The sequence below is a fragment of the Phycodurus eques genome, chromosome 15, assembly GCF_024500275.1.
Source record: "Phycodurus eques isolate BA_2022a chromosome 15, UOR_Pequ_1.1, whole genome shotgun sequence".
NCBI classification, from domain to species: Eukaryota; Metazoa; Chordata; class Actinopteri; order Syngnathiformes; family Syngnathidae; genus Phycodurus; species Phycodurus eques.
The window spans coordinates 22,647,355-22,670,667 of NC_084539.1; the positions used below are offsets into that span (position 1 = coordinate 22,647,355).

Sequence of the window (23,313 nt, forward strand, 5' to 3'; positions counted from 1 at the left end):
ATTTTTTTAGTCGTCATAATAACTGCATCATATTCGGGAGAAATTCGTCGAATCCGTGAAAAATAAAAAGGTTTTGTTCGAGTTTTCTTTTTTAAACACACGCCATTCAATCGGTATGACGTGTTCCACTCAGCCAATCGAGAGAGTGAGAAGTCCTCCCAATCAGCCACAAGATGACGCGCTTATCCAAGAACTAGCGCTTTGCATGTTTTGGGGTCTGTTTTTTACGTTATTATTAAATATATTCGGGACAAGTGCCATCACGATGTTTTACATTCAAAGCCAGATCTCATGGCATCAAGACTTCTGATTGAAATCAAATACTTTTGAATGTATTTGGCCATTATAATGTTTTGCCAGTAACGAAGTCTCATATGCGCACAATACTGGGAATTCCCAGCCTCTAAACAAAGACGTCTTTGCTATAAATTATTAGTCTTACTTGTTAGCTGCTTTGCTAACATTTTTCATACGATGTAGATCTCCTCCCAAAATGAAGGACTGGGAAAGCAGTGGGAAAACCAAAACAGCTCTGACAGGGGCAGGCAAATCTATTCGTCCCACGTCCCTCTAGAAACATTCCGAATGATTAAAACATACATTTTCAAGTATTCCTTTGTGCCTTGTCTCGCTCTCTCGCTGGCAAGACAATGAGGACTTTCGTATAAGATCACTTTGAGGAAACGAAGACGATTGCACTGTTCTGCAAATAAGAGGCCAGGTGTGTTTGCTTCAACTTGTTGGACCCGCCCACTTTACTGTAAAATGGACAGAAAACAAAATACAGTTGAATGTACATTTAAACACCAAAATGTTCAATCAAACCGTATCATTTTATCATCGTGTTAGCTTAATGCTAACCGTGAGAGCATTAACACCGTAAACGAGCTAAGAGAAATTAGCATAGCTGTTAAAGTAATGATAAACGTTTCAATAAATGCATCAGCACATACAAACAGAGCATTCAACGAGACTCGCAGGCACGTATTTTGTAATGCTCTGTGGGAACAATGACTATTACTGGAGCTTCTGCTTGCTCCGAATGATCTTTTCCAGTAGAGCTCAGTGCTGCCCCGGGATGTTGTGGCACAGAGTGGTACTACACTGAAGCCGAACAACCAAATTCAGACGTGGCTGCATACTGTGGAAACTAATTACAATCTGTGATTTTACTGCACAACATTCCAACTTCATTCCTGCGCGGCTACAACATTTGAAGCCGGACGTCCGCCCTTCATCGCGACGACATCTCTTGTTCGGGCAGACGTTGCAAAAGGAAGTCCCGCCTTTCAGAGTCCGCCGTTCTCCTCCAGTTTCCGGAAGAGCGCCAGGCTGCGCAGTTGCGACCGCTTCTCGCCGTTCTTCCACAGGATGAGCTGGTGGTCGGCCGAACACGTCACCAGGCCGTTCTCCGGGAAGGCCAAGAACATCTGAGCGACAACGGCGAGAAAATGACCGACGGCAGATCGCGCGTGCGTGCGTGCGCGTGTAGACGCAGACCTGGACTGCACCCGAGTGTCCGATGAGGTCGCCCGTCAACTCCAGCGTCCTGATGGCGGGCGGGTCCGGCGTCTTCTTGGACGCAGGACACGTCTGCTTGCTGGAACGCCCCAAGGTCCACATCCCGAAGAAGCCTTGAGCGACGGATGACATCGCAGTCGAATACAATTGTTTGGAGGACATGTAATTGTTTGAAAAAAAATAATAATAATCACACTACTAAAATACAGTTGAAATTGTGCAGTAAACTTTTGTTTTGACAATAATAAAGTCAAACATTCATGGAAAAAGTCACCTGAATAAAGTTGTCATTTTATAAGAAAAAGACGTCATATTACAAGAATGAAGTTGCTATTTTACAAGTAAACAAATGGTTAATAATACAAGCAAAAAGGTGAATAACGTTAGAATTTGATAAGGCAAGAGAGGCGTGCTATTCTAAGAATAAGGTTGTAATTATGAACGAAACGCGAGCGGCGCCATTGACCTGGGGAGGCGGGTTCTCCGGCTAACGGAAGCTCTTGAATGTCCCACATCCTCACGCTGCCGTCCTCCGAGCACGACATCAGCTCGCTGCCGCGACAAACGCAACAAAAGTCGCAAAAAAAGCACGGCCGACGTGACCCGCTTCGGCTCGGCCGACCTGTCGGAGAGCAGCGCGGTGTGCAGGACGTCGGAGTCGTGGGCGCGCTTCCTGTACGCCACCGCCGCCCCGGTGGCCGCGCTGAACACGTACACGCCGCTGCCCGCCGCCGCCGCCACCAGCTGATAGCAAACAAACAAACAAACAAAAACAAGGAAATAAGAAAAGAGAAGAAAAAATGGCACAAGTGACTTCTGCAAGAATTAAGGTGGAACTTTACAAGATAAAGTTGTCTTTCACAAGAATAGTCCTAACTTTAGTCCTTTTCTTGTAAAAGGACTTTTATTCCACATCAAGACAATACATTTTTTTCTTGTATAATTATATCATACCTCATGCATAAAGCATTTTTCCCGTAAAAAAAACATTCTTGTAAATGAAATCTTTTCTCGTAAACTTACATCTTTTCTTCCCGTAAAGATTCGGTTTTGTTCTGGTCAAATTACACCTTTGTTCTCATGAGATCATCATTTTTGTCATAAAATGGCATCTTTTTTTTGTCTTGTTAAAGTTGTTAATAACACGTAGAAAGCACTTAAAGTCAAAACTGTTCTTAAAAAAAAAAAACTTTCATAAAAACTGAGGCATTTCTCTCATCAAAATATTTTTCTTCTCGCAAATTAAATATTGCTCCATAAACTTGCATCTTTCTTTTCACCTCAATTACATATTACGTCTTGCAAAATTACATATTTATTCTCGTAACGTTACATGTTTTTTTCTCCCCCAAAACATTTGTTTTCATAAAACACATTTTTCTTCCCCATATAATGACTTATTTTCTCTGGTACGTTTAGTCGACCTTTTTCATAAAATCGAAACTTTTTCTGTGAAAATTCCATGCTTTTTACCAGAAAAGAAAGATTTTTTTTCTTGTCCCATTAAAACACTTCCTTTTAAAATGACATCTTTACTCTTGTAACATCACAACTAATTAGCCATACAATGACCCTTTTTTTTCTTGTTGAATGACATATTTGCTCTTGTAACATTGAATGTTTCTTTCTTGTAAAATGACATCTTTTCTCCTCATAAGATTCCAACACAGCTGCCACTGAAAGTGCGTCAGATGAAAGCCAACTGAAGTTCAGATGTTCTAGTCGACATTTTTCCTGACTTTGCCTGTATGCGCTCCGAGGCGTGCGAAGACGCGTGACTAACGTTTCCGTCGGAGGCGAGGTGCCGAATGGACATCTCGCTGGGTTTGGGCCCGCCCACGTGGGACTGCGTGCCGGTCTGAGGCTCCTCCCGCGAGATGTGCCGATAGGCCAGCGCGCCGCAGTCCAGCGCGTCCCAGAGGATCAGCTCGCCCGCGTGCGAACCGCTGGCGAACATGCCATCTGTGGAAAAAGGCACGCTTTATTTCGGGTGGTGGGGGGGGACGTGTGCTGGAGGTCATTTAGCTACTGACCGTTGACATTGACCAGGGCGCGAATATGATCCCGGTGGTCCGCCAGGCAGCTGACCTCCACGACGGAGAGGGTGTCGCCGCACGGCATTAGCTTGTAGATGACTGACAGGAATTATAATCAAAGTCATGGTAGAAATTCGGACTTTTTCCTCATAAAAAGGATGACTTTCTTGTAAGATGGCTACTTTGTTTTTCTTGTAAACTTCAACACTTTTTCTTTTTACAACTATTTCGTAAAATCTATCCCCTTATTTTTCATTAAAAAAAAATTCTCATCAAATGATGACTATAATGAGTTTTTTGACTCTCTCTCATAACATGGCAACTTTTCTGTCATCTTTTTTTTCCTTATAACGTCCCAACTGTTTCGTAACATCTGGACTTTTTTTCCTCGTCAAATTCTGACTTTGCTCTCGTGAGATATACATTTTGAACTTCCCCCCCCCCCATAAAATGTACTTTTTCTCGCGAAGATGCTGACTTTCTCGTAGCGTGGCAACTTCTCTCTTGGGAAATGTCAAACTTTTTTCCTGTAAAATGTGCCTCCATTTTTTTTCTGATAGCACTACTATTTAGTAAAATCTCAACTTTTTTCCTCATAAAATTACCTTTTCATTATGAAATGATGACTTTATTCTTGAAACAATTTTTTTTTTCTCATAAAATGTTGACTCTTTTCATACCCTTGTGACTTTTTTCTAATTTTTTTCTCATAACATTTTTGTTCTTGACATTGCAACTGTTTTAAAATCCCATCTTTTTGAAATGTAAAATTCAATTAAATGTCTTTTCATGTAACTTTGTTACATGAACTTTTTTTCCCCTCTTGCTATAACAATTTGGGGGGGTAAAATTCCAAATTTCCCTGAAACATTTCTGACTTTTTTCACGTCACATGATGACTTTTTTTTCTCCTATAAACGACTACGTTTTTCTTGTAAAATGATGCCTCTTCTTTTTTAGGTTCGTGGAAACAATTACCAATGCTTCTATCCACGGCGGCGGCAACGCGGTTCTTGGGCAGCTCGATCAGCGAGCTAATCCCTGTCAAAAGATGGAAAAGAATAGGAATATTAATAGCACTAAGACGATGACAAAGGAAGTTTGGCCGCTCGCCTGTGTCGCTGTGCGGCTCTTTGAGACACTCGAGGCGGAAGTCTTTGCTCCAAACGCACAATTCTTCGCCGGCGGAGATCCACGCGCTCAAACGTTCCAGCACCAGGATGCACTGACGCACGCACGCACGCAACAAGTTCGTCATCGCATCACAAGACAAAACCAAACACGTTCTTCATGCCTTCATTCTCGGTAAAATGTCCTGTCAAAAAGGACTTTTTTTCCGCCCTCGTAACATTATGACTTGTTTTATGTACAATGACGACTTTTTCCCGAAAAAAAAAGTCAAGTAAAAGTAAAAAGTAAACATTTCCATCCATTACGTTTCGTAATATGTCATTTCTTTTCCTGGTAATATTGTTGACATGTTTCTTGTCACTCTTTTTTGTAAAATGACAACTTCATCTCAAAATAACCCATTACATCATGTCAAACGTCATCATTCGTCTGATAAAAATGTCGATTTTTTTTTGTAAAATGTAAACTTTTGGCACTTAAAACGCTAGCTTTATTCTCAAAATATTGACATTTTTTTCGGTGAAATGATTACCTTTTCCTCGTAAAATTCCAACTTTTGCACATTTTGTATTGCTTTTGTCTTCTGTTGCATCACATAAAATCTCGATTTTTTTCCTGTACAAACTCTTACTTCTTTTTCTAAAAGTATCACTTTATTTTTGTAATATAACCTTTTTCCCCTCATAAAATGTTACTTTTTCGGTCATAACATTTGATTGAGTCGATCTTTGTATTTTTGTCGTCTTTTTTCCCGAAAGAAAATGTCTTTTTAAAACTTGTACTTTTTCTCTTCAATTTACAATTTAAATTTCTTGTAACATTACAACTCTCTCTTAAAATGTTTTTGCTCATAAAAATCACAACTTTACTCTTGCAAAAACGGTAACTAACACTGTATAATTCCATGCGATGTCATGTCTTCGGTCTAACATCGCAGCGCTACATTCACCTTGACAGACGACTGAAGGTCCAGAACGGTCTGCACCCTGTTTCCAGTGTCGGGGTCCCACAGCTGACAAGGGTTCGAGTTAAGAACGCTCACGTCGACACAATCGCCAAATCTTTGGCGCCCCCGACCGACGAGGATACGGCGACGCTGCGATCCGAGGAGGCGGTGACGAGGCGGACGTCGCCGCGACGGAAGACGGCCATGGCGGTGATCTGCCGGGAGTGACCTCGGAGCTCCTGCACACGCTCGCCCGTCTGAAAACGGATGACAGTGTTACTTCGCTATTTGACGCCCTCTTGGTGCCAAACAACTATGTTGAAATAGGGGGAGGAGCTTCATTTCATAGGGCCACAGCTTTGTCTCATGGAACAAGTGCTTTGCTGCCATATTGTGGCATCTACAGGCAATTCTAAACTTCTTGGCATGAGGTGTCAATTACTGGTGGATTTCGGGTGATTGGCAGCAGGGCTCCGTCTCCGCCCCCTTTCACTTTCCATTAAAGACAGCGAATTACCTCTACGTTCCAAACCAGCACCAGGCCATCGTCCCCGGCTGATGCACATCTGGCAACAAACAACAGAAAAAAAAGAAAAAAAAAAGTCAGCGGGGGGTGGGCAACATCATTTCTCCCCCGTGGGCCCTTGAAAACGTGTGACCCCCATTTTACACTTTGACACCCCCCAAAAAGCAGGACACCAAAAAATGATCAGACAGGATGAAAAGACATCACCACAACACAGAAAAAGCAATCTTCGCGGGGAATTTTCTGGCCTATGGCTGCTGACTGGGGAACCGTGAAGAGACACACGCACACGCGCGTTCCCAAACCTTCACATTGACACACACACGCACACAAAAACGTAGTTGTGTTAGAAATCCTAATATGACCACTTATGCAGACTCACTGGAGCATAGCGGACAGGAGAGCAGGTGCGTGGGTGCGTGAGAGAGAGGCCGTGTGTGTCGGTGAGTACATGTGTGAGCGGGTAACTGGAGTGTTAAAGGATGGGAGTGTGTGTGTTTTACGTGTGTTGGGGTTTTACATGTGTGTGTGCGTGTGTCTTTGCTTTATAAGCGTGTGCGTGGTATGTGTGTTTGTTATATACCGTGTGCGATCGAGAGAGAGAGTGTGTGTTCGTGGGTGTGCGCTCTGTACGTGTATGTGTGAGGGTGTATGAGAGTGTGTAAGTGTACTTTAAGTTGGAGTGTGTGTATGAGTATCTTTGCGAGTTTAATTTGTTATACTTGTGTGTTTGTTTTTAATGTGTGTGCGTTGTGTTGGTGATATATACATGTGTGTATTGTATATATCGTGTCGAACGTGTTTTGTTTGTGTGTTACAAAAGTGCAGGTGTGTATATGTTTGTGAGTTGACTTTTTGTTCTATGTATGTGTGTTCTGTATATGTGCGATTGTTTTTGATGAGCGTGTGTGTCGTTTGCGAATGTGTTACGTGCATGTGTGTGAGCAACGTGGGTTTTCGTGTCACGTGTTTAACGTGTGTGTTGCGTTCGTGTCGTTCGTGTGAGCGCAGACAATCACAAGGACGCTGACGGTGTTGTCGTCACGCTCCGCTACGTCGCCGCGGGGAGTCTCTCCTGTCAATGAGGGTTGAGGGGGGGTCGGGGGTCGGGGGTCGGGGGTCGGGGTGTCTCTCTTACCTGAAGTCATCGATCTGCACCAGAAATCGAACAATGTCAAAATGTCCTTTCAGCACCTGCAGCTCAGTGAAGCGGTTTTTGGGCTGCTCCTCGCCGATGCGCAACACGCCGCTCTTCTGCACACGTCAGCCAGAAAAAGAGAACAGAATCAAACAGAACGCGCGGTTACTTCGCTTCGAGCCTCCTCACTGTGACACTTCGGAACTGCTTCGACATCACATCTGACTCACAAAAAAGAAATTCAAAGCTTAAAATGAATGATTCATTTTGGGGGATTTATTTGACACGCACATTTACTCGTTTTGGTAATAACGATGACACCGCGCCGGCCGGCACGGTGGCCGACTGATTAGCACACCTGCCTCGCAGTTGCGTGTTCTCCCCGTGCCCGATTGGCTTTTCTCCGGGTTCCCTCCCACATGCCCAAAAACATGCGTGGCGGGTTGATTGAAGAATCTAAATTGCCCGTAGGTGTGAATGTGAGCGCGAATGGTTGTTTGTTTGTATGTGCCCTGCGATTGGCTGGCGACCAGTTCTCGCCCGAAGCTAGCTGGGATGGGCTCCAGCACGCCCGCGACCCGCGTGAGGAGAAGCTGTACGGCAAATGGATGGATGACGAAACTGCAATATTTGCGCGTAGCTTTGGTGTGACGTTCAAGTACAGTTAGTCATCTTCAACACTACTGTCACTACAATACAAACGTGCCCGTTGTTGAACTCTGGTGTGGCGTTCACGTACACGCGGTAATCCTGAAAGCCCCAACAATAATTTGCGTGCTGTTGAACTAATGTGACGTTCAAGTATCTTTATGTGCACTCCAACTCCATTCACAATGGGTTCTTCTTCAACAACCCAAATAACGTTTGCACTCACGTGACGGCTAGGCACAACAAATCATTTTGAAGATTGTGACGTTCACGTTCCACCTCACCTCCGCGGAGCTTTGAGCTTCACGACCACCAAAAATCCACCGAAGCATGACGGCAGATGTCGTTAGCTGGGATGAGTCGTCGTCCCCCGTCCCGTCCCGTCCCGTCCCCGTCCCCAAAAAAAAAAAAAAAAAAAAAAAGAACGAAGAAGAATGAGACAACATCACGTTCACTCCTAAAAATCAAACATGGACGCCAAACCAAAACATCACACGCTAGTGTGGCGCGTTCACGGCCCGGTTGTAGCTTACCGGTCATCGGCGTAACGTCTCCGCTGTGACCGTGGCTCGCTTAATGAGATGTTTCCTGAAATAAGAACATCTGATAAGTCGATTTGACTGGTGAGCACGACGCTGAGGAAGCTTTCAAAAGAGGAACTGAGTTCCAGCTGCCACAACAACAATCCGTTCGTATGACCCCGACTACGGAAGCCTGAGGTGGACAAGACTTGACTGTTGAACTGCCACGATCGGTTGAAGTATTTGTCACACAACACGCTGTAAAGTCTTCTTTGCGTGACACGATGTCGTTTCAAGTGACGTCCAGATGATTAAAATACGATTTGAAAAAGAAAAGAGAATGTTTTAAAGTACAACTTTGCGTGAAGGCACCGAGGTAGTCATTCCGCTAGTGTGCAGTAGATGGCAGTGTGTGCCAATCTTACAAAAGCCACCATTGGGCGCACTTTTACAGGCTTTTTAAAAAACAACGATAAAGAGTACAACTTTCTGAAGAAGAATTTCATAAATTTCATACCTGACTTTTTTTCTCGTAACATTAAAACGTTGTTTCTGATAATGCCAACTCTTTTGTCGGAGATGTTTCTCTTTTTTTTTTTGGTCATCTTTTTTCTCGTAAATGTATGTTTCTAAACTTTTCTAAACGTTTCTTATCATTCCAGTTTTTCTTGTAAATGTCACTTTTTTTCCCGAGTAAAATTAGTACTTTAAACTACTCAAACTACTTTTTTGTTCGCATCATCCCGACTTCTGGGAAAATGGAAACTTTTTTTCCGAAATTGGTGAAACAACTTTTTGCTTATGGACACGCTGTCTGATGACATAATGACATTATGTCATTATGTCTATATCCTCACATAGTTCCATCTTTTCTAGTTAAACCACCCCTTTTCCCATGTCATTTGAACTTCTTTAGTGAATCATTGCGACCCAATTTTCTTCTGCTCATACTTTTGGGTTACAAAAACCGGAACTTTGTAAAATGATGACTCTCCGACGTCAAACGACGACTTTTGTTCTCGTCGACACGAGAAAACGTCACAGGCGTGTTCCACGTTTACCTTGACAGACGACTGAAGTTTCCCAATGAGAAACGGCAACTTTTTGACTCCCCCCCCCCCCCCCCCCTCACATATCATTGCAACTTTACTCTGTTGTGTGATTCGGACCGATGCCTATTGTTTTCCCTCAATGACTGCTGCCCTTCGTGATTTTGCTCCTCTCCCTCCGCACGGTTGTTGACACACAACGCGGCGCTTTAAACGCACAGACACACACTCGCCCCGTCTGGGGCTCGGCCGATCGAGACGACGCGCTCGCGTGGGGGCCCGCGACCTTCACGGCGGCTCAGATGCGGATTCCTGATTTAGTGTCGATCCGCCGCGCTTGTCAGGGCCCGCGAGGTGCTTGCCACGCGCTAATAGAAAAGCTCAAGGGCGGCGGGGGAGAAAAGAGGGAGGACGCGAGGAGGTGTGTGATGGAACGAAAGGGTTTCGAGTGAGGCGAAGACAGCAGGTGACGTTTGAGCGCTCGCGCCACTCGCTCGTCATTTCACCTTCCCGCTCAGCCAGCGTTTCGGCCGTCACGTGGCCCGCCGCCGTACCCGTCGTGTCGTCTCGCCTCTTCACCCGCGCTGTTTTACCCGACGACTTGTCTGCCATTTTGCCGACCCGCTTTGTCTCGGTTTCACCCGCCGCCGCCGGCGGACGACACGACCTTAGCCGTCGCGTCGCCCGCCCACCGTCGGCAGTCCTCATTTCCCCCATTGCGTGATGCGTGGCGTTCACGTTCCTCTCCCTTTTGTAAACAATGACAAATTGGAAGGGGGAGGCGGGCCGAGCCGGGTGTCCATCATCCGAAAGACTCCGTCGCTAACGTGGCAACACTATCGTTGTTTCGCGGAAAGCCTTTCTTTCATATCCTCGATATGGAAGGAAACCAATTAGCCCATCTATGGCATTTCACATCCGAATCCGAATCCGGATCCTCTTTATTGTCCAAAAAACACACAAGGAATTTGTCTCCGGTAGTTGGAGCCGCTCGAGTACGACAGACGGTCATTGACAGTCAATTATATGATAGCATTATGTGTTAGCGTTAAGCTAGGAGACTTACACGTGTTGTATGTTCGGTTTCTATGCATCGTCGCTTTGTGTGTGTTAAAGTAGCAGCCGTTTGAAGTTTAGAAGTTTATTTCCGTCAGCCTGTTTGTGGGATTTCGCGTAAATGTTCGCATTAAGCTAGCAGACTTCCATGTGTTGTACCGTCTGTTTGTATGCGTTACTGCCCCGCCGTGTGTGTTAAAGTAGCAGTCGTTTGAAGGGTTACAATTACCATAACATTCATGCTCATTTCCGTGAGCCTGTCAAGGGCATTTCACATTAGATGTTAGCATGAAGCTATCGGCTATTTGTTCTTACATAGTTTGGTTGAACATTTTGGTGTTCAAATCCACATTTTTTAAATTCTCTAGTTTTGCGGTGTACGTTTAACGGTAACATTCACCGAGGGGTGACAAACAAACCGCTTGAAGCGAGCACGCTCTGCCTCTTATTTGGAGAGTCTTCCTTTCCTTGCCTCAAAGCGATGTTATATAATCGTCCAACGGTAGGCAGGCTACTCCGTCGAGTAATCAAGTCATCGCGCTTCTGCCCCTTTTTTTAAAAAAACATTGTGTAACTAACATTGATTCCTTTTTTTTTCTCTCTTTCCTTTCTGTCTGGGGAGGCCACCCCTCGCCACCGCGCAGCTACGCCACTGCTAATATTTATTTTTCGAGATGAGAGCAAATCGTCGTTTTGATTTGTGCGACAAAGATGCTTAAATTCACTTTCTCGCACACACGCGCAGTGAAATAATGAGCTCTCGTTGATCGTTTGGCACGTTCACCCCCGGCCGCGTTATTGACCGATGTCATTTCGGGCAAACGCTATTGCGTCGTTGCGCAGCCCCTGCTGCTCGCCGATTGGCCGAAAGCTCTCCGCCGCGTGCTGGCAAACGAGCCAATCGGAAAGACGTCGCGCGGCCAGCCAATTAACCGGCACGCCCGGTCAGCCAGACAAATGATGAGATTGATGTCAAATGGACAGCAACACACATTTATTGCGACTACCCCCACTGTACAAATCATTATTACCAGCATTAAGAGTATTATTTTTTTTTATTACTTTTCATGATAATTGTTGAAAGCACATACATTTACAATAATGATAGTAATAACAGTAGTTCATTTGTATTTATTTATATATAGGTATATATATTCTCTTCTTTATTTTAACGCAATAAACGTGGACCATTATAGCAGATTCATTAAAAATGAATTGATTTTATTTTTGTATCAGTATCAAGTCTTTAATATGACATTTAAGAAGAAGCCACTTTGAAGACCTATATTAACAAGAACGCAATTAGGTTTTTAAAATGTATGTGCTTTACCGAGAAATAATGCATTACTGTTATTGCTATTCTTGTTATTATTTTACACATGGTAACGGTCTAAAATATGAGCTCCATAAAATATTTAATCATCTTTCTTTTACTATTCATATGCACTAAATCCATTCAATGCAAACGTGTGCATTTTTTAAATGTAAAAATGAACAAAATAAGACAAAGGTTATTTGGTAAAAAGTACAGAAAAGATTTTGAATAAAAAAATAAATAATAATAATAAATCACCGTTGCTGCGGTTCCATCCAACAATGGATCTGTGATGGGATTTCAATTATTTCAACTTTTATTGGAATCATTTATACATGAAATCAGTAGAAACATGTCCATGAGACAAACCCAAAAAAAATGGCTGACATTGAAGAAAAATCACCATCATCGGCATCATCGGCATCATCGGCATCATCGGCACGCCAAGAGATCACAAAAACACCCTATGTACATTTTAAAATGATTTCCTTCGGGAATGAAAGTGTGAAGACAGCAAGTGTGCAGCCAGTCAGTGTTTTTTGGTTTTGCTTCCGTGCCGTCACAATAAATGATTTCAAATGAACAAATGAGCACCGTGCCAAAACGATTGTTCTGTGGAAATCGACGCAAGAATAAATAATAACCGTAGGCAATGTTAACTGTGAACGCCGAAGAGCAGAAGTGGAACTGAAACACTTTAGAAGTCATCCAATTGTTGAAATGTCAAACGCAAGACTTCACGTCTGGGACGGCTTGAATCGGTCATGAAATAAATGTGCCAAATATCTGGAAATTTGGGGAATGTTTTAAATCCTTGCCAATATGTTTCGAGTTGGAACAGTTGGAATCGGTTGGGGGGTAAGAGAAGTTCAATGTCTGCATTCATTTGGGAATATCGTCAGGGGAAATGTGGAATAATGCAAAATGTGGGAATTCTGGGAATGTGGGGGGGCGGGGGGGGGAAGCTCCCAAGATATCCTGAAGGAGATGATTCGATTGAGGTAGAAATGGTTTAAAATCGGTTGAATACGGATCGATATTGAGAACGTCTCGATTCGTATCAACAGGATTATTTTCAAGGAAAGTGTGGCATTGTGGGACCAATAGGAATTTTGAAAATGTGGAAAATAATTCCAGTGGTGTACCGAATGAGTTGAATATTTTCAACTTGGAATCGGTCAAGAAATGTGGAAGGGAAGATCCCCAAACGGTAAATCTGTCAAATCTCTCTTAATGTGGGAATTTCACCATGAAAAGTGTTGGAAATGTGGAAAATAGTTCACGAGATGTCCTCAATGAGGGAAATATTTGGAACTTGTCACGAGTCACCAAATGGAACATGTAAATATGTCTTCATTTGGGAAACGTACCGTGAAATTGGGAAATTTGGAACCTGAAAAAGACAAAAATTGCCCAGCGCGACGTTCTAATTGGACTTTACAGTTTGACTTTGAAATGAAAAAGAGGAGAAATATTTGATTGTGGCATTTGCTTGAATTTTTGGGTGCAAATGCGGAATTGTGGGAAAACCGGGAATTGTAGAATGCGGAAAGCGGTTGCAATTTTTCTCGACGAGCTGGAAGTCCGAATGATTTGAAGTGGTGGCGAAAGTCGGAAGGAGCAGAACGGCAAACTTGCGGGATAACAATAACAGCGGCATATTTTCGGGTGCAGAATGTGTGTGAATACGCGTCACAAGATGTCAGCTGGCGTTGCTATTAGGCGAAGCTCATGGACACCGTGTGCTCCAGAGCCTTGCGGCGGAGCGAAGCGATGCTGGTGCCCCTCCACACGTCGCTGTCCGGCGAGGAGCCGCACAGCTGCGGCGACCCGCTCACGTTGGCGGGGGGCACCATGCCGGGGAAGTGGGGCTGGTACAGGTGGGACTGCAGCCCGCCGCCGCCGGACATGTCGGACATGTCGGACAGCCCCACGGAGGCGGGCGGCGGCGGCCGGAGGCCGCACTGGGAGCGGCTCAGGGAGTGAGACCCGGCCGGCTGGCGGCCGCCCAGGGCGGGGGGCAGCTGGAGCTGGGACACGTTGGCGGGGCCCCAGCGCCCGTCGTTGGCGTGGAAGGAGCACAGGCCGTCGCCCATGGCGGCCGCCGCCGCCGCCGCCGCCGTGAACTGCTGCAGGCCGTGGTGAGTGGGCAGCAGCGTGCCCGGAGCCCGGAACACGTTGGTGCTCTTCTTGCGCTTCTTCCACTTGGCGCGCCGGTTCTGAAACCAGACCTACACACACACACACACACACACACACACACACACACACCGCTAACGATCACTGTAGCATACTTGGAGCATTTCTTGTGTTGAATGGCAACAGGTGGAAACACGGGTTCAATGGACCTTCTGCCTCCTCGTGGAAGAACATTGAATTGCTCGACTTGTCTCACTGTACGTCACTGGCGTAGATGGATGAACAATATGGATATATGCATATTTCCATATACAGCGGAACCCTCGCATACACCAGTTGGAGAGCTTTTGGAATGTCTTTCATTATTTTGTATTTTTCTTATTTCTTTTTAGGGGGGGGGTTACCAACACGGAAAACACTTCTAAGCAGTTGATCCCCGCTTATTGGAGAATTGATCGGTTTTAAAACAAATGTACGATCCTTTTTTTCTTCCCAATACCATGACACGGGGCGTCAATGATCCGCGGTCCGGCCCGGTCGGTGTGGCGCAACGGAAGACTTGTTCGAGATACGAGCTGCCGTTTGCTTTGACTTGCGAGCAAAGCCTCGAGACGCGAGCGCCGTCTCGCGGCGGCTCGACAGATCGTGAAAAGTTCGTCGTCAGCGCCTTTCGGGCTGTTCATCGCCTTTACTGTCAAACTAAACATCAAACAAAGAAAATGACACCTCCTTTTGTCTTAAAAACGTCCAAGGAGCTTAATACTAACAAACAATTTAAAATGCCATAGAGGCAATATAGCATTGTGATGTAATTGTGGAGCAAGACGGACAATACAACAATAGCCAGGGGCCCGGGGCAAAAGAGTGCTACCAGTCGTGGGACGCAAAAGACAAAGAAGCACTGAATGAAATGCTCAAACTGCCAGTGGCTTCGACTTTTTCAAATCCCAACCGTGGGCATGCTCCATTTATTCGGTCGGTCATTATGGCGGCACTTGTAAAACGTTTGAGAACGACGGCCGTACCGCATCCCAAAAGCCAGCCGAGCGCGCCGGCACTTAGCATTAGCGCGACGCGCGCGCGTGACGTTTGAATCGGCGGTCGGGTACGGTCGGGTTCAAAGAGGACTCCGCGTCACCTCTCAGCCAATGGGAGCGTTTGCTGTGATGTCACCAAACGGTCGCGTGGTTATGGGGTTTTTTCACGCTTACTTCTGTTGATGACTCACCGGGAGCGCCGTGTTGCGTTTCGGGGCGAACGTAAAGATCGCCAACGGACGATTGTTCGAGCTTTGGCGCATCCCAAAGACGCAAGAAGCTCATTGGAAGTTTACGGGACGCGAACGGAACCATACCGACCCGCCGCGTTCGCTTTCGGCACTTTGTGTCGTAATGCGAAGACACTTGACTCGGTTATAACCGCTTCTGCGATATAATATTACGATATTAGATATATTGATATTTGGCACAAACAAACAAAAGATGAATCTCGCGTTAGGTAATAACTAGTTAGCTAGCTAGTTAGCCATGCTGTGCTAATTAGCCTCGGACGTTTGTTCCAAATGGCTCGCGAACGAAGTATGTATGAACATCATCATTACGCTTCACTCCAATTGCTACTTTATCTCAATGGATCTAATCACAATTATTCTTGTTGTTAACGTGTCTTTCAAAGAAGCACTTTCAGCAATTCGTGCTAATAAAGTGGAGGCGCTTATTATTTTGGCTGAAGCCTTTTCTTTTTTAGATTTGCTCGCTTCTCCCCCTTTTTTAAAGCATAAACGTGCAATTGAGTGATGACAAATTTGGAGGTGACAAAGTTGCTAGTTTGCATACCGCGACGTGTTTCGACGATGCCAATTTTCTTGACGTGTTAAGAGGCGCAAGCGCACGTTGAAATGTCTTCCAAATACACGCGCGAATGATGGGAGATCGATTTTTTATTTGTTGTTTTTTATTTTTTTTAAATGACTAGAAATCAACACGCTTGCGAAGTTGGCCGGTCGGTGCACACGAGGCGCATCGCGAATTGCGATTTTGTTTCCCGACGCGTCACGCGACGAACATTCGGCAACATTGGCGACTTTTGCCATTTCCCGACACCAGATCCAAATCTGGGAAAGGAGCGAAGCCAAAATAAATGTCTGCTCTCCACCCGACGAGCCTCATTTCACTCGTTGCGATTTCGAGCAAATGGGAGCGCCATTGCTGCCATAAGCAGAACAAGAACGATAGCGATGCTGATGGTTCTTATCGGGGTGTTTTGGTTTTGGTTTGAGCTTTTTTTCCCCGGACTCGAGGCCCCTTTGGCTAGGATTATATTTCTATTCCGTTCTATTTTCTCATTTTACAGAGACACTCCTACACAGCTTCATTTGTTCACGATTGACTGTCAAACGTGAAATCATCTTTTTGGGTGCAAAAATAATAATACATCGGATCAAGATATACAAATGAAAGCATAAATCAAGATTAATGTGTGTGTGTGTGTGTGTGTGCGTGCGCGCGCGCGCGCGGAGTGGACACGTCACGTGCAGGTTTATTTTCTCGAAAGCATAAATACACGTGGACAAGAGCGCGAATATCTAAATTATGACAATGACGTAATAAAGGATACGTTTGAGGGGTTTGGATTTTGAGCGCTCGATTTAATAATCCGAGGGGAAACAATTGTTGGCTAGTCTTTTTTTTTTTTTAGCAATATTTCATCTGACCAATGTACGACTTTACATCTTTCAATGCAACCGATTTTTACATTCTCCAACTATTTTGACATTGTCACGTTCTTTCTTTTTTTTTTTTATAGTGTCATTGTTTTATTTATGTATGTGCTAACAGATGAAAAAACCGAAAACAAGCCATTTCCATCGCTCACAATATGGAAATGTTTTGGAGACCAAATTCAAACAGTTCTCCTTTTTCCTGTTATGTTATATATATGGTCTTTCTTTTTTCCCGCCCTCCTTCAAATCATGATTCCAAATGCCAGCATTGGAATTCGGGAGATTTGTTGTCATCCATTTCTAGAAGCGAAGAAACAAATGTTCCTGTTTATTTGCGCGGCGCGAAATGTTTTTCACTGCGAACTTCATCCGATTCGCTTGTGAAAGACGACGATTCCGGACCGGTGTCATGCGGTTTAGTGAGTGAGTTGTAAGACCTGCACTCTGGACTCGGTCAGGCCGATCCTGAGGGCCAGCTCCTCGCGCATGAAGATGTCCGGGTAGTGCGTCTTGGCGAAGCTCCTCTCCAGCTCGTTGAGCTGCGCCGGCGTGAAGCGGGTCCGGTGCCGTTTCTGTTTCTGGGCCTGCTGCGGGTTGGGATTCTGCTGCTGCTGCTGCTTGTCCCGCTCCTTGGTCCCCTGCGCCGGGTCGGAGGCGATGTCCTCGGCGGGGAGCGCGGTGGCGCCCTCCGCGCCGTCCGGGACCGGGCCGAGCGCGGCGGAGAGTCCCGGCTCCGGTCCGCTTCCGCCCAGGCGGCACTTGAACGCTTCGCGGTGGCCCAGCAGCTCGGCCGCGTCTTTCATCCCTGCGCGGATGCAAACCCATTTTGCATTCTTTTGGCTCACTTTCGCCCGAGCGTTTTCAAAAACTTCGGCTTTTGCTTGCTTCATTGTTACTTTGTTCCCCCCCCCCCAAAAAAAAAAATTAAGTCACAGTGGCTTCGTGCAATATCAGCTCAAATAAGACGAACACAAAGTTTTAATGCTCATAAGTGGACAATTTGTATAAAAAAAATATATCCAAATGTCTACTTGATTATTATTATTTTATTTTTTTTAAAATGGGATTCAAATGAAATTATAAACAAAACAGCCATCAAGAAAATCACGAGACTGTCAAATGTCCCCTTAAAATTGCCAACCTTTCACCAATTGTCCCGTAGATGTCAACTTATGAGCACAACTGCGTCCTATTTTATACAGTTCGAAACGGGCCAAAACACACAAGACAATAAAAACATACAGTGTTATATTCCGTTTACGTTTGTCCCCATTAAATTGGTAAAAGTCATGAACGGAGAAGAAAAGAAGAAAGAAAAAAAAAATAATAATAAAAAAAAAAAAAAGCGTCAACCATATATTCTAAAAGTCAGCGGTGGAAATAAGAAAGGCCACTGCAAGCAAGAAGCGCGTGCATGCGCTCTCCAGTCCGCCATCGGTCCACCAAATTACGCAGTAATATCAAAAGAATTGCTTTTGCGATCAATTAGAAATCGTGCGTGCGTGCGTGCGTGCGTGCGTGCGTGCGTGGAGCTTACAGCAGAGTTGAAGCGCCGAGTTGGGCGACGACAACTCACCCAGGCGAGCCTCCAGGAGGTCGGCGTGGGAGAGCATCGCGGGCCCCGGCGACCAAGGCAAACGTCTGCGCCTGCTTTGGCAAAGCTCCACGGGAAGCAAATTCGCTTTGCGCTTCCAAAAGACGAGCTGCGTGCATTCTAATGCGCTCGACGAGGACGGGGAGGCGCCTAACGAGCGAGCCGAGCCTCCGAAGCCCGACGGCGACGACCAATCAGAGGGGAAGGAACGCCGGAGCGGAGCCTCCGTCCCCCGCATCGCATCGCACGCCGCCGTCCGCCGTCCGCCGTCCGGCCAGCACTTCAATCCCCTTAATTGCCTTTGATTTGGGCCCCAAATTACAGCCCAAAAACCTCAACTGAACTAAAGTCGCAACAAGCTCAACTCCCCGTCATTCCAATCACATTATTCGCTTCAAACAAACAAACCCTGATTCATTCGTCATCAAATTGAGTCTGAGCAAATTGCGCATTGAGTTGGACCGGTTGCCTCAAGGTTGCTAGCTCCACGACCCCAACTCGGACATTTGCTACAAATGCCTCGAGGATCCGCTCCCGAACCTAAAATCGTATGAATTACAAGGAAACGTGTGATGGATATCGGCTGAGCGCTATATGTTGACAATTGGCACAACGTTAGCATTACATCAACTTTTGGGATATAAATGCTTTAGCGTAGAATTCGGGCTATAAAACGCATTGCTTATCATTGAAGTGAGACCGACACACCGGTCGATTTATTTGAAAAAGTGCACTGGAGGTGACGGTTGCTAACAGAAGTTAGCTCCAGTGTGCTACCGTGGACTTTTACTATTTAGATGGCGACTAATTAAAGGCACCGCCACCAAAATAATGGCAATGATTAATATAAAAACACATTACTCGTGGATAACGAATGACCGGTTGTCACACTTACAGCGTGACAACCGGTCGTTCAAATTACAGTCACAGAATCTTTAATTTAGTTGGACTGTATCACTGGCGGTTGTTAGCCAAAGTTAGCTCTGGTATGCTAACATGGAAGTTTGCTATCAAATGGCAATTAAACAAAGGAGCCATCCTGAAACATATCATTTCTATCATTATAACAACACATGCGACAAATATAAAATGACGGCACACATTAGCCTCAATGTTGATAATGACGCCGGTAGCAGCGAAGGTTAGCTCCCTGTTCGCATTAGCACACGTTCTCTGAATTACATTGATGAGGTTTGTTTTGCAATACAGATGAAGTTTTTCACCTCCACAATTTGGTTCTGGGGGGCAAAAAAAGCAATTTGTGTTATTTATCATGGAATTGAATCAGACACAATTGTTCATTTTGTTGAACTCTAAGTGGGGGGTTATCGCCCAAAAAGTTAGCGCCAGTATGTGAACACGGACGTTTGATATCAAATGGGTATGAAATAAAGACTATACTCAAAGTACAAATATACAAATCTATAGAATAGATACAAATATAACATATGTGATTAATATTTGACGACCGCACACGCCGTACATATGTTGACAACGAGGTTTGACAGTTAGCTCTGGTATGCTAGCTTGGACTTTTTGCTAGCCAACGGCTATTGAAAAAAAGGCTGTGCACCCCAAAATGTACAATAATAATAGATACATGTAATCCAACTATTTAAAGGATCATTTATCCTCAACTCAGCTTATAAATTGTGGACTACACTACAACTGTGCAAATGATACTGCCACCCAAAACATATGAGATACATATTTTTTTTTATCTTACATGGAATTTAAAAAGTGCTCAAATCAAGGCTTGTGAGGTCAAATATATATTTTGCTTTTTGATATGACTGTTTGGCTCGGACCGTGAATATGATCTGCACGGCGCTCCGTTCCCGCGCTCTTCTTTTGTCCGGTGCAGGCGGCAATCAGGATGATGAAGACGGACACGCTCGCTTGAATGACATTCAGCAAAAAAAAAAAAAAAAAAGACGGAGAAACAACTAGAACTCATCCTTCATGGTTGTTGTTGTTGTTCTTTAACCTTAAAAGAGGACTAAACCTATTTTTAAATCTGGATGATGAAAAAATGATGATGAACATCATCAGGATGCTGAGCGATGCATTTTATTATTTTGTTGTCAATGTCTTTCCGTCTGAAAAGCGCTGTCTGTCAACTGAACGTCAGGAGACAAATTCCTCGTGTGTTTTTTGGACATACTTGGCAAATAAAGAGGATTCCGATTCTGACATGTAATAAAAGCGCCTGGCACTGTGCAGTAAATGCTATTTTAATTATTTTGCTTCAAATGTTCTGAAAATCATTAGAACATTCAAGCTTTTAAAAAATAATGCATCCAATTATTGTTCAGAATAGCTAGCATTATGAATAATGTCATTAGATACAAATGTATAGTTAAAGGTAAAGCATTTTAACATATTTGACAGAAAGCTGACAAAAATTCAACCCGTTAGATGTTGTAAATGTTCAGTTCTTTGAATATTTGGAGGAACATCATTTTGGTCAAGAGTGGGGAGAGAGGGAAAAAAAAAAAAAAAAAAAGTAAAGATTTTGACCGTGATTTGTGTAAGTAAATACTTGAAAGGCAGTAAAAGGATGAGAAAGCGAATTTCTGAGAGCAGTATACTTACATGATGGTGATGATGATGATGATGATGACGATGATGATGCATCAACAACGTCAGGTCGCGTGGCACAAACCTGCGAGGCAAATGTTCATTGATGCAAATGTCAATGTCAACACATGATTTCAAACGGTACGTGAAGCAGGAAATAGGATTCACGAACGCGAAGCGCAGTGTACGGTTGGTCAGCGGGTCTGCCTCGCAGCTCTGAGGTTCTGGGTTTGAATTTGTGCATCGTAAATGAGAACGTGTTCTCAATTGCCTTAGCTGCTTAAACAGAGCAAAGTATTATTTCAGCTCAGTTTCTTGCCACAAACTAGATGATGAGCTTTTTTGAAGACTTGAATTCATTCAGCTGATGAGACCTCGAATGCTCCATAACTCCATTTGAAGTTTTTGGGCTGCAATTTCAGTGCTTAGTATGGCAATGATTACTTGTTGACAAACGCTTCTACGTCAGCTGTGGTTTTCCTCGGGTTTTTGGCAAATACTGAATTTGGTCTTGGATCATGCTCGCACTTTTCACCACAACTGAGGCAACGTCATCGTCACTTTCAAAGGTTGGATCCCGATCAGTGACTTTGTTGCCTGAAAGAAAAGAACTCGGATTGGGGGAGGGAAGAAAAAAAAAAAAAAAAAAAAGCAAGTGCAATAGTGGTCCAAGTCCAAACATCTGCGAAATCTATCAATAATTCATGGAAGCTGATAAACAACATTGATTTAAACGAACACGCAGAATAATGTACTTCATTTCTATCGCTCGCCGAACCTTACTTTCTTAAGTTGTTTTTGCAGGAGGCGGCCATCTTAGAAATGGGAGTTGACTGACACGCTGACGAATCGGGAAGCGTTGCCACGTAGATGTCACAATTGGAACTAAATCTTGATTTGCGACCAGTGTTCATCTGCAACGTATGCCTTTTCTTTGTTTATTTCTGCACTCAAATTGTAAACAAACAAAAAAATATGAGTCAGCCCACTCGAGTTCTCAGGGGCTCAATCGAGCATAGGTGTGAATGCATATTCGCCGATGTTTTTGTATTCGGGTTGTCGAACAATCCGGGTTGGGTTGCACCAATCGGATGAGACTTTAGATGCACAGTGCCACGCCACCCCCCCGGATGTCGGTCTCCTATTGGCTCGGGCAGACCCGCAGGTGTAGCGCGAGAATCTCAGCAGCATAGCAGACGCTGGGGAGGACGAAAACAACCAACAACTTGGACCTCAAATCTAGAACACGTCTGAAATATGGGAGAATACAAAAAGCCTGCTTATTTCACCCCATTACTAAAATGCATTCATTTCATTAGACAATAAAAATATCATTGCTTTACAGACATGTTAAATATTGCAATGAAATCGATATTGCAATTTTCACCACCGACATCGCATGATATGCCAATATCGTGCAGCCCTAATATATATATTATATATATATATATATATATGAGAATATATACGAGTTGTTCCCGTCTGGTCACCTGACCCCAGATGTGGTTCTCCGCCGCATGGCACGCTTCAATTAGCGCGGCGGCCCACTTGTCCGGCACTCCCCGAGCGGACTCCATTAAGGCCGTGCGTTATGTGAAAAGAATACAATTACAGCCCCAAATGTAATAATCTGCACTGAAAAGCCATTTTCTCTTAAAGGGACACCGCAGGGTGAATGTCACGCAGGGGCAGTGGCGGGTGGTGGTGGGGGGGGGGGGGAGTCGGGAAGCTTCAGCACAGTGTTTTTGTGTGTGTGTGTGTGTGTGGTGGGGGGGGGGTACTAATTATAATTATCATAAAATATCCCAAAATGTGAAGAAGAAAAAAAAGAACGAAAAAGATCAAGTCGAATGTAACTTGATTTGTCTGCCAACTGAGTTCATTAATGTGGCGTGTTCTTCTCACTGTTGCTTAAAAAAAAAAAAAAAAAAGCCCCCAAAAACATTGGGAGGCCAGTTTGTATTTGTCGGAATGGGAAAGTAAGTGGGGCAGAGACCCAGCAGATCCAGCAGAGGGCGCTGACATGGGGCAAAAAGCTTGTCCAGGATTTTACGTGTGCTACCGATTAATGTCCCTTTTTGTACAGACTGGCACATTGCCCCATCCTTTTAGTTTATTTGGGGGAATAAAACAATCAAAAATAAAATAAAAAGGAAATCAGATACAGCAGACCTAGTACAAAACATTACAAAAAATAGTATGTTATATTTCATAAAGAGTAGCGCCCAACTGCAAGTTTTAGTTTTTTTAAATATAATTTTGTTTCATGAAAGGCCGCTGGCTTCATGCGAACACGCGATGCAAAACGGGCTAACGGAAATTAGCATAGATGTTAACAACTGCTACTTGAACACAGGCACTGTGAACCGTTTTCACTGAAAACCCTCAAGT

The 23,313-nt window shown here is 44.4% G+C and overlaps 2 protein-coding genes across 6 annotated transcripts; both read right to left on the reverse strand.

Annotated features, from left to right (window-relative positions):
* Positions 1 to 615: 615 nt before the first annotated feature.
* On the reverse strand, positions 616 to 8,673 carry wdr41 (WD repeat domain 41). 5 transcript variants are annotated; one of them, XM_061697855.1, is made up of 14 exons: positions 8,480 to 8,673; positions 8,231 to 8,296; positions 7,299 to 7,414; positions 6,152 to 6,200; positions 5,778 to 5,891; positions 5,638 to 5,700; positions 4,671 to 4,782; positions 4,536 to 4,598; positions 3,555 to 3,656; positions 3,305 to 3,483; positions 2,144 to 2,265; positions 1,988 to 2,073; positions 1,501 to 1,634; positions 1,200 to 1,430 (listed from the first exon to the last, which is right to left on the reverse strand). In XM_061697855.1, the coding sequence occupies exons 2-14, from the start codon at positions 8,276 to 8,278 to the stop codon at positions 1,290 to 1,292; spliced, it is 1,329 nt and encodes a 442-aa protein (XP_061553839.1). In that variant the 5' UTR covers positions 8,279 to 8,296; positions 8,480 to 8,673; the 3' UTR covers positions 1,200 to 1,289. The 5 variants fall into 5 exon arrangements, with proteins under 5 accessions (XP_061553837.1, XP_061553835.1, XP_061553836.1 ...); XM_061697852.1 differs by having other exon boundaries at positions 619 to 1,430; positions 1,988 to 2,265; positions 8,480 to 8,672; XM_061697854.1 differs by having other exon boundaries at positions 4,536 to 4,782.
* Positions 8,674 to 12,191: 3,518 nt separating this feature from the next.
* Positions 12,192 to 22,115, reverse strand: otpa (orthopedia homeobox a). The gene is made up of 4 exons (XM_061697952.1): positions 21,706 to 22,115; positions 20,938 to 21,007; positions 17,186 to 17,553; positions 12,192 to 14,118 (listed from the first exon to the last, which is right to left on the reverse strand). The coding sequence occupies exons 3-4, from the start codon at positions 17,549 to 17,551 to the stop codon at positions 13,606 to 13,608; spliced, it is 879 nt and encodes a 292-aa protein (XP_061553936.1). The 5' UTR covers positions 17,552 to 17,553; positions 20,938 to 21,007; positions 21,706 to 22,115; the 3' UTR covers positions 12,192 to 13,605.
* Positions 22,116 to 23,313: the final 1,198 nt, after the last annotated feature.